Here is a 17,623-nt window from a genome sequence, read left to right as displayed (position 1 = left end):
TATGCTGCCAAGCAGTCGCATTGGTATTGATTTACCTCTTCTGATCTTAAAAGGCCTCAGGAGGTCACAAAATCTTACAAAACACTTCACAAGTCATCACTAGATGCCAAGAAGATAAAATTTATAGCTTAGCAGACATAGCACTGACAAAGCCTGATTTATAATCATTACATTGCCAGTGACATACTGATTTCTGCTTTCAGGAAAAGCCCTGGGAGGTGCCTTGGATGAAACTGGAAAAGATGATCAACACCTTGATCCTGAATTACTGCCAGTGCCTGCTCCGCCTGGAGGAGTATTATGAAGTTTTAGAACACACAACTGACCTAATCCAGCACCACCCAGGTAATACTGAGATCTATGCAGACTGATACCAACCAGATACTTTTATGCATACAGTTTTGCTTGTTGCTGCAAGTATCAATGCTGTGACAATGAAGGCTAGGTTCACATGTGCTCCGGTTATCCATTTTTCGGGTCTGTTGGAGGATCAGAAGAACAGAAAAAGGAACTTAAAAAATAGCAAACATGAATGGAGCACAAGGGACCCCACTGACTATAATTTGGTCTGTCGGGTGTCTGTCTGATGTCCATTCTTCTTAAAGAATACCTTTCACCATTTGGGGCACATGTGGTTTAATACACTGCTAGAAAGCTGACAGTACGCTGAATTCAGCGCACTATTGACTTTCCCTTTCTGTGTCCCTGGTGAAGAGCTATTGGTGCATGTAACGTAGCTCTTCAGTGTCAGAAGGGCGTTTCTGACAGTCAGTCAGGAACGCCATTCCTCACAGTAGCATCTATAGCGCTGTACTGTGAGAACAGTGAGGAACACCCCCACCCTCTCCTCACAATACTCGTCCATAGACGAGGACTGGGGGGCTGTTCCTCACCGCTCAGTGTCATGGCTGGTGAGGAACGGCCCCCCAGTACTCGTCTATGGACGAGTATTGTGAGGAGAGGGAAGGGGATTTCCTCATCGCTCTCACATTACAGCGCTATAGACGCTACTGTGAGGAATGACATTCCTGACAGAGTGTCAGAAACGCCCTTCTGACAGTGAAGAGCTACGGTACATGTACGACACTGGAGTTGGCATGACTCAACATTCCAGTGATCATCTTCACAACATCCCCTCTCTTCCTGCATGTCTTGCAGCGGTCCGCTCTGCCAAAGGTGGTTATTCTGGATTTTGAGAGGTGGTCACATTAATGTGACTGGACTATGTATATTTTATCCCAAAAACTGCTATATGATGTATGATCATTTCCACCAAAGTGTTGACAATATGGTCAGAGGACGCATGCAAACACTATGATTAGAGATGAGCGAACAGTGTTCTATCGAACACATGTTCGATCGGATATCAGGGTGTTCGCCATGTTCGAATCGAATCGAACACCACGTGGTAAAGTGCGCCAAAATTTGATTCCCCTCCCACCTTCCCTGGCGCCTTTTTTGCACCAATAACAGCGCAGGGGAGGTGGGACAGGAACTACGACACCGGGGGCATTGAAAAAAATTGGAAAAAGTCATTGGCTGCCGAAATCAGGTGACCTCCATTTTAGACGAATAGTGGATTTCAAATCCGGGTCATATGAGAATGTGAACTTTGTGACTATGAGACAGGGATAGCTGTACAGGCAGGGATAGCTAGGGATAACCTTTATTTAGGGGGGAATGTTATTAAAAATAACTTTTTGGGGCTCTATCGGGTGTGTAATTGTGATTTTTGTGAGATAAACTTTTTCCCATAGGGATGCATTGGCCAGCGCTGATTGGCCGAATTCCGTACTCTGGCCAATCAGTGCTGGCCAATGCATTCTATTAGCTTGATGAAGCAGAGTGTGCACAAGGGTTCAAGCGCACCCTCGGCTCTGATGTAGCAGAGCCGAGGCTGCACAAGGGTTCAAGCGCACCCTCGGCTCTGATGTAGGAGAGCCGAGGGTGCACTTGAACCCTTGTGCACCCTCAGCTCTGCTACATCAGAGCCGAGGGTGCGTTTGAACCCTTGTGCACACTCTGCTTCATCAAGCTAATAGAATGCATTGGCCAGCGCTGATTGGCCAATGTATTCTATTAGCCTGATGAAGTAGAGCTGAATGTGTGTGCTAAGCACACACATTCAGCTCTACTTCATCGGGCTAATAGAATGCATTGGCCAGCGCTGATTGGCCAGAGTACGGAACTCGACCAATCAGCGCTGGCTCTGCTGGAGGAGGCGGAGTCTAAGATCGCTCCACACCAGTCTCCATTCAGGTCCGACCTTAGACTCCGCCTCCTCCGGCAGAGCCAGCGCTGATTGGCCGAAGGCTGGCCAATGCATTCCTATGCGAATGCAGAGACTTAGCAGTGCTGAGTCAGTTTTGCTCAACTACACATCTGATGCACACTCGGCACTGCTACATCAGATGTAGCAATCTGATGTAGCAGAGCCGAGGGTGCACTAGAACCCCTGTGCAAACTCAGTTCACGCTAATAGAATGCATTGGCCAGCGCTGATTGGCCAATGCATTCTATTAGCCCGATGAAGTAGAGCTGAATGTGTGTGCTAAGCACACACATTCAGCACTGCTTCATCACGCCAATACAATGCATTAGCCAGTGCTGATTGGCCAGAGTACGGAATTCGGCCAATCAGCGCTGGCTCTGCTGGAGGAGGCGGAGTCTAAGGTCGGACCTGAATGGAGACTGGTGTGGAGCGATCTTAGACTCCGCCTCCTCCAGCAGAGCCAGCGCTGATTGGTCGAGTTCCGTACTCTGGCCAATCAGCGCTGGCCAATGCATTCTATTAGCCCGATGAAGTAGAGCTGAATGTGTGTGCTTAGCACACACATTCAGCTCTACTTCATCAGGCTAATAGAATACATTGGCCAATCAGCGCTGGCCAATGCATTCTATTAGCTTGATGAAGCAGAGTGTGCACAAGGGTTCAAGCGCACCCTCGGCTCTGATGTAGCAGAGCCGAGGCTGCACAAGGGTTCAAGTGCACCCTCGGCTCTCCTACATCAGAGCCGAGGGTGCGCTTGAACCCTTGTGCAGCCTCGGCTCTGCTACATCAGAGCCGAGGGTGCGCTTGAACCCTTGTGCACACTCTGCTTCATCAAGCTAATAGAATGCATTGGCCAGCACTGATTGGCCAGAGTACGGAATTCGGCCAATCAGCGCTGGCCAATGCATTCTATTAGCCCGATGAAGTAGAGCTGAATGTGTGTGCTAAGCACACACATTCAGCACTGCTTCATCACGCCAATACAATGCATTAGCCAGTGCTGATTGGCCAGAGTACGGAATTCGGCCAATCAGCGCTGGCTCTGCTGGAGGAGGCGGAGTCTAAGATCGCTCCACACCAGTCTCCATTCAGGTCCGACCTTAGACTCCGCCTCCTCCAGCAGAGCCAGCGCTGATTGGCCGAATTCCGTACTCTGGCCAATCAGCACTGGCTAATGCATTGTATTGGCTTGATGAAGCAGTGCTGAATGTGTGTGCTTAGCACACACATTCAGCTCTACTTCATCGGGCTAATAGAATGCATTGGCCAATCAGCGCTGGCCAATGCATTCTATTAGCGTGAACTGAGTTTGCACAGGGGTTCTAGTGCACCCTCGGCTCTGCTACATCAGATTGCTACATCTGATGTAGCAGTGCCGAGTGTGCATCAGATGTGTAGTTGAGCAAAACTGACTCAGCACTGCTAAGTCTGCATTCGCATAGGAATGCATTGGCCAGCCTTCGGCCAATCAGCGCTGGCTCTGCCGGAGGAGGCGGAGTCTAAGGTCGGACCTGAATGGAGACTGGTGTGGAGCGATCTTAGACTCCGCCTCCTCCAGCAGAGCCAGCGCTGATTGGCCGAATTCCGTACTCTGGCCAATCAGCACTGGCTAATGCATTGTATTGGCTTGATGAAGCAGTGCTGAATGTGTGTGCTTAGCACACACATTCAGCTCTACTTCATCGGGCTAATAGAATGCATTGGCCAATCAGCGCTGGCCAATGCATTCTATTAGCGTGAACTGAGTTTGCACAGGGGTTCTAGTGCACCCTCGGCTCTGCTACATCAGATTGCTACATCTGATGTAGCAGTGCCGAGTGTGCATCAGATGTGTAGTTGAGCAAAACTGACTCAGCACTGCTAAGTCTGCATTCGCATAGGAATGCATTGGCCAGCCTTCGGCCAATCAGCGCTGGCTCTGCCGGAGGAGGCGGAGTCTAAGGTCGGACCTGAATGGAGACTGGTGTGGAGCTATCTTAGACTCCGCCTCCTCCAGCAGAGCCAGCGCTGATTGGTCGAGTTCCGTACTCTGGCCAATCAGCACTGGCCAATGCATTTCTATGGGGAAAAGTTAGCTTGCGAAAATCGCAAACTGACAGGGATTTCCATGAAATAAAGTGACTTTTATGCCCCCAGACATGCTTCCCCTGCTGTCCCAGTGTCATTCCAGGGTGTTGGTATCATTTCCTGGGGTGTCATAGTGGACTTGGTGACCCTCCAGACACGAATTTGGGTTTCCCCCTTAACGAGTTTATGTTCCCCATAGACTATAATGGGGTTCGAAACCCATTCGAACACTCGAACAGTGAGCGGCTGTTCGAATCGAATTTCGAACCTCGAACATTTTAGTGTTCGCTCATCTCTAACTATGATACTATGATTTTTTTTTTAAAATCTTAAAAGGGGTCTGTCAGTTTTTTTTCTCCCTGTCACAATAATTATAGCCCCCGGTAGTGCATTGAAACAGTAAAAACATAGCTTTGTGGCCTTGGAGAGGGGTAAGACCCATCGCGGAGGAGTGTGACATCAGACAGTGCTGGCACCTTAAATCAGGAATACACCTGAGATATAAACAATGCAGTTCTGTAACTTTCTATAAACTAATCTCAGCAAAAAAATAACTTACTACACTGTAAACATCTAAAAATAAAGACAGCGAAAACATCCATTTCTTTAAACATTGTTATTACTTTGTGCCATATGCAACAGTAGAAAATAACATGTGCTAGCTGGAAAACAGTGCGCTCACCATCAATGCTGTCTGTTATTTGTCTCTGTTCTTGGAGAACAGCCAGTGTAAAGATAAGATTATAGAGACAAGGGGGCCGCAAAATGACTTTGGATGAGAGAAGATCTCTCGCCTCTTACTCTTTAATTTCCTTTCAAAGGTCACAGGGTGGCACTGTTTGTATTTCCACCTGGCATGGTTTCAGCCCGTAATCCAGGACCCATTTATTACTTTAATTTATCCTTTCTGAGTCTTGGTAAGAGCATATGTGTTGTGCGTGTCGTCCTACTCTGGTACCCATCTGCCCTTCCAGGTTACTTTGTCTTAATACAGTTTCCTGTACAAGAAGATTCATTTTCTTCACTCTCTCTGGACAATTTGATCTTCTACACCCTAATAAAATCTGACATAGTAGAACAAGCTAGTTGGTGACACTAGAGCTAATCTGAAGGGTTCCTTGACCTCTCCTAGCTCCCTGAAGACTGCAAAGCTATGTGTTCTGCCGCTCTATGTCAAAGTTGGTTTGCTAGTGAGGACTGTGTCTCAACTTTCAGCAGCAAAGAAGGTTGAAGGTACAATAATGAGAATCCACGTTCTAACATTTTAAAGGGGAAATATCTTTTTAGATTTTTACAGTATATGTGTATCATATATCATATAAAGTACATATATTGGTGTGTTTATTATGGTAGATAACTAAAAGGGACTGTATGAATTTAGAAAAACATGACAACCCTTTTAAGGATCCATAACTTTTAAAAATAGACCTTATAAAATACTAATACTAATTACAAATAATGCTTGGTCCTCTTAGTTCCCAGTATTTGTACAGATGTGTCCTTTTTCAGGCTGGGGCCCCATGTGGTGTAAATCTAGTGAATCCCATCCACACATTGCATAAAAATTTGTGCAGTGGATTGGGGCCACACGGTGGCTCAGTGGTTAGCACTGCAGCCTTGCAGCACTGGAGTCCTGGTGTTCAAATCCCACCAAGGGCATTAAATCATCTGCAAGGAGTTTGTATGTTCTCCCTGTGTTTGCATGGATCTCCATCCCATGTTCCAAAAAAGACATACTGATAGGGAAAAATGTACATTGTGAGCTCTATGTGGGGCTCACAATCTACATTTAAAAAAAAAAAAAAAAAAAATGTGCAGTGGACGTGCTGCAATTTCACAAACCGTTGCAGTTGTGGAAATCACAGCATGTCAATGATACCTATGGAAATGCCGGGGGTTATCCTATAAGTACAATAGAAGCAGAAAGTCTGCAGAGTTTTCCAGAGTTTTCCAAAGCGTACGGGAAAAACATTGAAGCATTGCCGGCTTTAGGGCGGGTTCACACCTGCACCCAGTTGCCGCTTTGCAGGTTTCCATCTTCTGCCCGAGAAACGGAGAGGAGACAGAAACCGGCAGTCACTTTTCAAACTCATTCATCAAGTGTCTGCCCGTGAGCGTTTTGTGGTCTCCGCGGCGAGATCGTTTTTTCACTGCGGAGACCACAAAACGCTCACGGGTGCTCACGAGCGGACACTGAATGCCGGGTTTCCATCTCCTGTCGGCAGAAGACGGAAACCCACAAAGCTGAGACCGGGCGCAGGTGTGAATCCCCCCATAGCCTTACTGTTTTTCTTGGATTATCATATCCTGGGATGAGTGAAGCGACACGACTAATGTTTAAAGAAAAAACAAACCATTTTTTTTTTAGTGTAGTGCAATTTTTTGATTTGGCAGTGTTTTATCATGAAATATCTATGTTTGTGTGTCTGTGCCTCCATCCAATGGTAGTATCATGATTTACCGCCTGTCAAGGGTTTTGTAGGCAAGTTATGATGTTGTCTGAGTGGGTTTTATGATAAACAAGTTTTTAATAGGGGTCTTAAAATATTGATGACCATATTGGTGAGATCAGACACCTGGCACCTCCATTGTGCAACTTATGTCACCAGCTTTTATACAGAGAATGGAGCGGAAACACTGCTTTCTGTGTAGTAGTCAGGCTATTTTACTGCGTTCATTTGAAATGGAGCAGACCTGCACTTACTCAGCTCAGCCGCTACACAGAGAACGGAGCTGTCTGCTTCCTGCTCTATTCTCTGTGTATCACCTACTGAGAACATCTGATTGATAGTGGTGCTGGGTGTTGGACACATACTGATCTGAGTTTTGGATCATGGACTAAAAACTTCCTCCAAACAAGCAGAAATACCATTTTGTCCACACTATTTTTTTTTTTTTAAACTGTAATTTTTATTGAAAGGATTTTTGTAAAATACAATACAACACAAAAGTTGAAAACCTAAAAAAACTAAAAAACACACTATTTATTTTAAGCCGCTTTCTCAAGTTCTCCTTGCTATGACACCATTGTGCAATGTACATTAATAACAGCCATAGATTTTCTTCACTGTTTTCCAACGTTATTTTTTTATACACAAACTAAAGAAAATTCTCGCAAAGCTTCTGTGCGCCTTCATGTTCCACTGGCAATTGTAAAACTCTAAACGTCTTACAACCCAAGATTATCTTCTGAGCTGAGAGATTAACACAACTTCAAAGACGGAGGATTTGAAGGACACAAATTCAAAGAAAATTGCCCAATTTACAGATCCAATATTTCATATATCACATCATGAAGCCATGCAGTGTACATAACAGCCTATGAGGAACTCTCGCTAAATCTCTCAGTGTAATTAATTTGATATAAGTCGCTCTTTATATTGAAACAAATGGTTCTCTCAATGACTGAAAGGTTTATTCTTCCTTTCTTCAGGTAGAGACATTATAATAATGGCCACTCGGAGGGGATTAATGTTAAATCTACTCCAAATGATATACAATGTGTACAATTATCAATGTAAATATCACTTCATAGGAAGCAATAACCTATAGCGCTAATGTTATTATCTATCTGGTTTTCATTCGGAACAATAGGATGTCATTGCAGTTCGGTGATTAGGTGAAGGAAATGACTAATTTTCATAGATTGGATCTTGTATTTGTTCATTTCTGAATTGCTTTCATACAGTTTTAGCTCTTGTTGTGATGAGCAACAATCTGTCATGTATATGAAGACCTTGATGAAGCATATCCGTGACGTCTGTTGGGCAATGCGAAAGCAATCATGCAGAATGACTAATGTGTTAGGTGTCCTCTGTGCACCATTGAACATTATAAACAGGGAACTGTGATAGTGGCAATAAACATTATTAATAATGATAATAATAAGTCAGAGGATACATGAGCAGACAATATCAAACATTATAAAACAAATCATTAACATATAGGAGTAAGGGCCCTGCTAACACGAGCTGACAATCTATGAGCAAATAGGGGTAACCCAAGAGGTAAGAGGACTTGTTTGGTTCAATGACCTTGGTGTTATCATTAGATGACGAATATCATTGGATATCATCAGTATCAAGATGGTACTGAAACCCAAATAGGGACTGTGCAGAGAGACAAGAGGAAGGTTTCTAGGACTGAGCCCTGAGGAATCCCAACAGCAAGGGGCAGAGGAGAAGAAATAGCACCAGCAAATAAGATAAGATAGGATAAGATAATCCTTTAATAGTCCCACCATGGGGAAATTCAGTGTGTTACAGCAGCATGAACATACAGTAATATATTACAAGAAAGAATACATACAAGCTCAGAATAGCAGATAGAAAAGATATTAGGAGTCATAGCAACTAAGAAGAAAAGAAAGACTGAGGATCATTTAGTTCTCTGTGCAGAGTGATCTTTGCTTAGCCTGATGTAGATTATGTAACCTAACCACAGTAGGAAGGAAGGATATTCGATAGCGATCCTTCTCACACTTGGGGTGAAGCAGTCGGTCACTGACAGTACTGGGTCCAGGGGGCTCCCTAGGACAGAACTGGCCCTTCTAACCAGCCTGGTAAGTCTATTTCTGTCCCTGGTTGATATGCTACTCCCCAGCAGGCCACTCTGAAGAAGATGGCTCATGGTGCTGCAGAGTTGAAAAAAACTCTAAGAAGTGCCCCTTGGATTCCAAAGACCCTCAGCCACCTGAGCAGGTAGAGCCTACTGTGGCCCTTTCTGTACAGCACATCCAGGTGATCAGCCCAGTCCAGCCAATGATTTACTAAATGAGCAGTCAAAAATATAGAAAGAAAACTATGAGAAAGTGTTGTCCTTGGAGCCAGTACTGGGCATACTAAGGAGAAGTTGATGGTCTACAGAATCACAAGCCACTGAGAAATGCCGAAAAATAAGAGAACACTTGCCTTTAAGTATGAGGGAAGGTTAGTATGAAGCTGGTTGATAACTGGACAACCAATGAATGAAGCTAGTTGCATAATTACTTAGCAGATGCAGCCATATTTATTACAGACATGGTCAATCACTGTCCCATATAGGGCTCACAAACTTAATCACCTATCAATTTGACTTTGGAGTGTAGGAGGAAACCAGAGTACACAGAGGAAATCCATGCAAACACAGGGTGAACATGCAGACTTCTAGTAGATGTTAGCCTTAATCATATTTGAACCTAGGACTCCAGTACTGCAATGCAGTAGTACTAACCACAGAGCTGTCAAAGACAGTTTAGTCCATACTGGCTGTTCCAGTCCTACAAACTAGCCATTAGAGATGGATGAACTGGTTTGTAACTAGCCAAGTTCATTAACATTTTCCAAAAATTCCAAAATTTTTGTGTTGATTTCCAAACCCAGCTGGCCATCTATATATGCTGTGCATTTTATGGAGCAGCAGTGTGTAAAAAAAAGAACATTTACATTTGTTGGGCTCTCCATTTCCTACCTTTGGTGTTCTGGTCCTTTTGTAGGGCTGTATGCCATCTTATTCAGCTCCAAGGTCACCACTGAGACCTGTGATTGGGTCTAAGCTTGACCTGCTTGTAGAAACCCTATAGTATACTAAGCAAATTATCTGGGCACATCCTGTTCGAGCAGAACAAGTTTATTTGAAACGTATTATGTTAGTTAACTGCACACATGTTCGCAAAGCGAATCTGACAAGACTCACACATCACTACTAGCTATAGATAATATTAATAACGCCAATAATCTTTCTGGGAATATTTTCTGGACCTCAGTAATGTTATCGGGTGGTTTTGGATGGTTTATAGTCTAAATTTCTAGTCTTTATCCATTTTTTAGGGTGCTACTGTACTCTAGGGGTGACACACTGATTATCATGAGCTGTTGCTCATTACTAGCAGTTTTGCTGTTATTAGATGGCCACTATTGAGAACCAGCCCATAATTAATTAGTGATTGAAGGCACTGACGGCCCCATCCCATTGTGCCGCTATGTTGCGGCCCGAACCCTGGATGGAAGCATCCTTAATGTTTGATCTTTATTCACTAATTTACTCCATCTTCACCAAGGGTGACATAGAGAGTGGATATAGCTCCTGTGAAATATTTACAAATAAGAATTGTAATATGGATGCAAAAAGCTATGAAAAAAATTGTATATAGCCATGTCTGAAAGACCCCTGTGAGATCAAAATGTAGAAATATACATTGGTGGTGTGATCTACAATGCTTCCATACCCAAGAGGGTGGTAAAAAATAATAGGTACAGATGTAGAAGAGTTTAACTTCAATCTGATAACTTGCTATAGCAGTTAAGTTAAAATTTGCTGAAACTATTTACTTTAATTAACTTTTTAAGTTAAATTTGGTTTCATGTGTACTCGTAGTTATAAACACTTCCCCCAATATTTAACATAATAGCATGTCATGATGTTGGAGAGGGATAATATAAGACTTAAGCCCCCTCTATAAAGAATTGGTACAGGCTGTATTATACAGCAGGCACCCGCCACTAACATTCATGATTGATGCTAGATCCTGGCTGCTAATCATCTGTGGTATCTAAGTTGCTGCGGCGCTTTGCCACCTCCATTTAGGAATAATTCCCACCACCAGAGTGTTATAGGGTGGGAACTGTTGCCATCTGATTCACACAGGGCACTAAGGGACCCTAATCTCATGATCCATTATCAAGATGCCTATCTATTCTCTGGAAAGGGGAAACTTCTTTAAGTATAGCCTGATCTTATTGCCAACCTATGGTTATCTCTTCTTTTTAATGGAATCATGTGGCCTACATACAGGAGTATCATAATCCCATCACACCATCAATGACTGCTGACAGAGTCCAGAAGACCACATGAGTTGAATAGAGCACACTTAATAATGTCATTGGAAGGATTTGACTTAGATGGGAACCTCCTTAATGTACTGTAATAATATCCACTGTACAAAATGTGAAATGTGTTTCTTGTCTGGTGTTAGTTAGATATTCCCATGAGCTTTTCCTCTGTGTTCCCTTGTGCTTATAATCTCATACTTTCTAATATTATTGTGTAAGCTAAGACCTGTTAAGAACTTCAGGTAGTAAATTGTACTGGTCCATTGACCTGAGTTGTTTGATTCATCCTAGGTCTGGTGAAGGCTTACTTCCTTCGAGCTAAAGCTAATGCCGAAGTGTGGAATGAAGCAGAAGCAAAGAAGGATTTTGAGAAAGTCATAGATCTGGATCCAACAATGAACCGTCAAGTGAAAAAAGAGATAAGGATGCTGGAGACAAGGATGCAAGACAAGGAAGAGGAAGAAAAACTGAAGTATAGAAACCTATTTACCTAGAGACCAAAAATCTCAGCAAGAATAGATTTACATGAATGTATAAAATTCATCAACAAACGGATGATTTTTCATACACATGTCTACGGAGGATATGGGTCGGAAGGCCATTGGAGACAATGGGGGAAGTTTATTAGAACTGGTATTTTCTTTGGCAGTCTTAATCAATTAATCAAGATACAGATAATAATAATAATAATAATAATAATAATAATAATAATAATAATAATGTGTTTAGATCTCATAACATTAGGCTTTAGCCAGTAGCTATATAAGGCTTGATCTGATACATTACGAACATCAAAATGACAGATATCATTTTAAGATTACAGAATTTCAACTTCAATACATTGGGGCAAGAAAGTGAAAACTGTAAAAGGGTTCAATACAATTCATTCATTGTTTGGAAACATTGCATATGGAATTCACGGAGTAATATAACATTATAACCCATAGATGAAAACACACATGTTTAAAAGAATACAGCCTCATCTACAGCTAATGTCAATGTGGCCTGTAAGTGACTTCTTTTGGCTATGTTAACCGAGGTGACATAGGACAATAAAATATTATCTAGTGGTACTCAACCTAAATATATGTTGCGTTCATATACTGAGTACATGAGTGTCTTTACTTTGGTGTTTATTCACCTCTATGTTTCCTTCATGGTCTGGGGTTATAACTTTCCTATTACCCATGATGGAGATGTAACTACTGGTAAGTTGTAATGTCAGAATATACATCCTCATACATTTTCACAGTTGAATAACTTAACTTTTCTAAAATCAGAAAGATTTTGTGATAATTTATTACAAAGTAATAAGCTAACCATCCTCTCTCTCTCTCTCTCTCTCTCTCTCTCTCTCTCTCTCTATATATATATATATATGCATCTACATAGTGTGTGGGGAGGGGGGACTTTCACCTCTTCAAGGACTGTGTTGCCATGTTGTGTGCCATAGTGAATCCATTGCAGAGTTATTGCCGCTTACCTCGCCAGAGCTCATTTGCATATTGCCAAAATTAGCAATATCTCTGCAATGGATTCACAAGATTATGAGGGGAAACAACATTTGATTTATGTGACCTTTTCCTATCTCTCTGTAGGGTGGGGTTATATATTGGGTTCTGGTGACAGACTTACTTTAAAATATATGCCGTTATAACGGCAACGATCTCTGCCCATTTTCAGAAGGGCGTTCCTGACAGTCTAACTGGGCTGTGAGGAACGCTTCTCCTGTCAGTACTTGTCTATAGCTCCCAATGATGATGCTAAGCTGTGAGGACCACGCCCCTCCCCCCCTTCCCGGCAGTACTCATCCATAGACTAGTATTGGGGGGCATTCTTCACAGCTTAGTGTCATCACTGGGCGGTAATGAACACCCCCTCTGACAGTATAGGGGTATGGACGACTATTGCCAGGAGGGGCAGTTCTCACAAACCAGCTAGACTGTCAGGAACGCCCAACTGACAGTGGGTGGACATCGGTAACAGCACCTATATATCCAGCCCTGGGGTACATAGCGGGAAAGCAGCGCACTGTTGGCTTTCTAGCAGTATATAAAACCGCATGTCCCCAAGGACACAAAAGGTCCTCTTTAAAAAACAGAACTTTACTTTACAGTCTAAGCTCTTCTCTTTGTCAATGACTCCATGGTTAGAATATTTCTTCCATACCACACACCTTATTTTTTCCTATAAAATAAGCTTTAGTCTTGCTGAATAATCAGACGATCTTCCTAATTGTAGAAGATGATTCATCGAAACCTGATTAAAGTTCACAATTCCACTTGTGAAACAAATGAATGTAATATCTCTTCTATTAAAACTATTTGATGAGAGACACATTTGGTTACATTTGGAAACTAAATAACGGAGACATAAGTGATTATAGTGCAGGACAAGTATATAAGTGGTGTAATAATCATAGGTGAGGGCAAACTGGTCAAGCTGCAAATTAATCCCTTCTCACTCCAAAGTGCAAATGAGCAGACGATAATTGTCTATTATCAAGAAAGTTTTTAGACACAAAATGAAGAGGTGCAGAAATAAATTAGCATGGCTCATGGTCTGAGTCACAGCTGAATATACAGAACATGGAGGAAGCTTATTTTAGTCGATGGTTCCAGAGGATTAAAGATATTTTGAAGACATACATAACATAAAACTTAAGTTGTCCTACATAAGGAAGCTATTAATAAAGCCTACAGAAAAGCCTAAAGCTTCTCATACGTTGACAGACGTATATCAGGTATTTCACATTATCCTAACATTTGCTGTAAAGGGCATGGATACTGGAGCAACAGTCTGCAGAGAGATAGCGCCACAGGACACCTGCTATGTCACATCCTCTTTTATATTGTGGAGGTCACCTCCTGAATTCTTAGCTTTAGGGGGTTTTTTTTCGGCTTTACTTGACATTAAAATCAGGAATTTGAGCATTCTTCAACTGCCCACATGTAAAGCTATCCATTAACCTCTTAGTGACCAGCCTGTTTTGGACCTTAAAGATCAAGCAATGTTCTTCTGTTTCCCATCATTGCATATTAGGAGCAATAACTTAGTTTTTAAGTTAATTTTTTAAATATATTTTTTCTATCAATATAACTGTATGAGGGCAGGTTTTTAGTGTTTAATGGCATGATTTTGGGGTAGATATGTTTCATTGACTAACTAAGCCCTCGTTCACATCAGCATTTGGATTCCATCCGAGGAAGTCCACATGAGGACCCCCAGAATGGAATACCAAATGCAAGTGCAAGCACTGGTGCAGTAAAAGCACATGGACCCCATAGACTATAATGTGGTCCGTGTGTTTGCCGCCAGAACTCTGCAGGGATTTGCGGAAAGGAAAGTAGTTCACAATCTACTTTCCTGTCCGCATGGTTTGTGCGGGAAGCACGAGGCACGCTCACGGACCCCATTATAATCTATGGGGTCCGTGTGCTTTTACAGCACAGCGCTTGCAATTGCAGTTGTATTCTGTTCGGGGGTTCCTCATGTGGACTCCCCCAGATGGAATCCAAACGCTGATGTGAATGAGGGCTTAGATTAACCCTTTATGTGACAAAATCGAAGAAACAGCAATTCCAAAAGTCTTTCAAATGCTTTTCTTTATGTGCATTGCTACTATTCAAGACTCATAGCTTTATTATTTTTCTGGCAACAGAATTGTACAGGGAATTTTTTGTATGAAGACCTCTTATTATATTTGATGCCATTTTGGGGAACATAACACTTTTGTACAAAAAAAGGCAATTCTGGTAATGTGTACCATGCCAGCAAATTGTATTGCTGAGGTCCTTATGGGCGAGGCAATACTCAAAATTGTGCATATTGTATTCTTACTGTTATTGTATTAACCAAACATTTTAAGATGGGGAATTACTGTTTTATTCATTATTTTTTTACACTACAACACCATAGGAGACTTGAACTGGCGATAAGTCATTGTATTACTTATGTAGTGTAATGTATTTTGCTGTCAATGCTAAATTGACAGAGAAACCTGTGACCTACATTAGGCCTCTGGCTGCCACATATTAACATCAGGAACCCCTTTATTGCATTTGGGGTTGATGCCTAATAGAGTGAAACGTCTCCTTATTGGACCACTTAAATGCTACTGCCAATATTGACAGCAGCATCTAAAGTGTTAATGCTACCCGAATGGTTATGTCTCCATCACTCTGCTTGTATTTGCAGCAGGTACTCATCATTAGAAAAAATCAGGAGCAATAGTTTTTATTATATAATCGCAAAATAACTGCAGTCACAAACAATGCTAAATGTGGAAAACATTGATTTGCTAAAAAAACACCTTGCTTATATTGAATTGAGGAGCATATTGGTGATTTTGTCGCTACCTACGCAGAATGTTGAAAAGACGGCTTGAATGATTTTAGAAGACCACTGAGTCATGTAAACAACACAATGTCAATCAATATTTTTTAAAAGGTAAATTGATTTTCAGCATGACATGACACCATCCAAACTACACAGGCTAGCCGCGTACCTTCTGTGCTGTACTAGCTGGATACTGGATAGGAAGTGCAGAAATAAATCATCTATACATCATACAAATAAATACTAAAGCGTAGTAATACAAATTGTAATATTGTAGCGAATCACACTATCCAATCTTTTTTTTTTTGCTGCAGTATCACCTAAGTGGGAGGCAAAAAAACATAATAAAAACTAAAATAAAACATAATTTTTTTTTATAAAAAAGAAAGCAAAAACAGCACCTAGGACCTAAGTTTAATGGGTGTTTAAGATGTACCTGACTGTTCACATCCAGCTCTCCAGGGGACATCAGTAAGATCAGCACCATGGACAGAGACATGTTCAGCCTTAAAGAGGACCTTTCATGGTTCGGGGCACAAGCAGGTCTATAAACTGCTGAAAAGCCGACAGTGCGCTGAATTTAGCGCACTGTCGGCTTTCCCGATCTGTGCTCTGGGTAAAGAGCTATCGGTCCCGGTACCGTAGCTCTTTACAGTCAGAAGGGTGTTCCTGACAGCCAGTCAAGAACGTTGTTCTCCACAGCAGCGCCTATTGCACTGTACAGTGTGAGCGGGGAGGAACGCCCCCTCCCCTCCTGATAATACTCATCTATGGACGAGCACAGTGAACAGAGGGAGGGGGCGTTCCTCCCCGCTCACACTGTACAGTGCAATAGGCGCTGCTCTGGAGAATTACGTTCTTGACTGACTGTCAGAAACGCCCTTCTGACTGTAAAGAGCTACGGTACTGGGACTGATAGCGCTTTACCCGGGGCACAGAACAGGAAAGCCGACAATGCGCTGAATTCAGTGCACTGTTGGCTTTCCAGCAGTATATAGAACTGTCTGTGCCCCAAACCATGAAAGGTCCTCTTTAAATCTCATAGGACAAGATGATAAAACCTCACCTGTATTTTATCCTTTTGTGCTCTTAAGGAATAATAGAACTGATGAAATCCTGTATATATGACATCAGAATAGGGAAATACAATGTCTACCCTGCTGGGTTTGTAAGTGACAGTACATCAGGCCTCACTCCTGAAGACAGGGTAGAAGTGGATTACTTGGCTACACATCCTGGGTGACTCTTCTGGATGTTATTTCTGACATGGTAACTTAATGGCAAACTTTCCAGGTGACAGATTTCTTTTAAAGTCAGTCTGTCAACAAAATCCTGCATATCAAAGCAATCTCTTCAGATAGATCAGGTTAGGGTCACTTTACTTAAACTGTGTTTTCTCCTTGTGAATTAGTGCTCCTATTGCTGAGATATCGCTGTTTTTGACAATATACAAATAAGTTCTTTGGTGCTATGAGGGTGCCGTCACCTTACCTCTTTGGAGCAATTGCAACGCCCACATTACTCCAAAGAGTTCATTTTTACATTGACAAAAACAGTGATATCTTGGTAAGTGGAAAACACTGTTCGATTCAGGTGACCCTTAGGCCCAGTTCACATCTGCGTTTGGGTTTCCATTTGGTCCCTCCTGAACGGAAACCTATCCGCATAAAAAAGTGGACCCCATAGACTATAGTGGAGTCCATGTTGTTTCTCCTCATGACAAATGTGGAGAAAAAAGTGCTGCTTGCAGCGTTTTTCTCTCCGCATTCTTCATGTGGCGAAGGGAACGGAAACCCCAAACACAGATGTGAACCGAGCCTAACTTGTCTATCTGTAGGCTGGGTTCTGGTGACAGACTCCCTTGAAATTATTATAAGGTGCTCATTTGAAGAAGAACATGAGTTGAAATGATTAGTTTTGTATTTTATCTTATATTTATTTTTATATTTTCTATTATCATAAAATAATCTTAATAGTAAATATATAAGTATAAATAATACATGCACAGTGCACAGAACGGTATGATATGAAATAAGAGTTATGGGCTCACCATGGCAGACTGTTATAATCTAATATCTATGCATTTTTATTTCTTCTGGATGAAGGATATAGAGTATGAGGCCACAGGATGTTATCT

General features: G+C 42.1%; 1 protein-coding gene across 2 annotated transcripts in view; it reads left to right on the top strand.

The window, feature by feature from the left end:
• Positions 1-11,830, top strand: part of AIPL1 (AIP like 1 HSP90 co-chaperone) — a 59,099-nt gene extending 47,269 nt beyond the window's left edge. For both annotated transcript variants that reach the window (XM_075263892.1, XM_075263893.1), the window contains exons 5-6: positions 204-345; positions 11,440-11,830. In XM_075263892.1, coding sequence (XP_075119993.1) covers positions 204-345; positions 11,440-11,642 — 345 coding nt within the window. In that variant the 3' untranslated portion in view covers positions 11,643-11,830. The remainder of the gene's footprint in view (positions 1-203; positions 346-11,439) is intronic.
• Positions 11,831-17,623: the final 5,793 nt, after the last annotated feature.

Source organism: Leptodactylus fuscus, chromosome 2, assembly GCF_031893055.1.
Source record: "Leptodactylus fuscus isolate aLepFus1 chromosome 2, aLepFus1.hap2, whole genome shotgun sequence".
NCBI classification, from domain to species: domain Eukaryota; kingdom Metazoa; phylum Chordata; class Amphibia; order Anura; family Leptodactylidae; genus Leptodactylus; species Leptodactylus fuscus.
The sequence above is the reverse complement of the archived record's forward strand: the minus strand, read 5'-3'. Positions and strand labels throughout refer to the sequence as shown.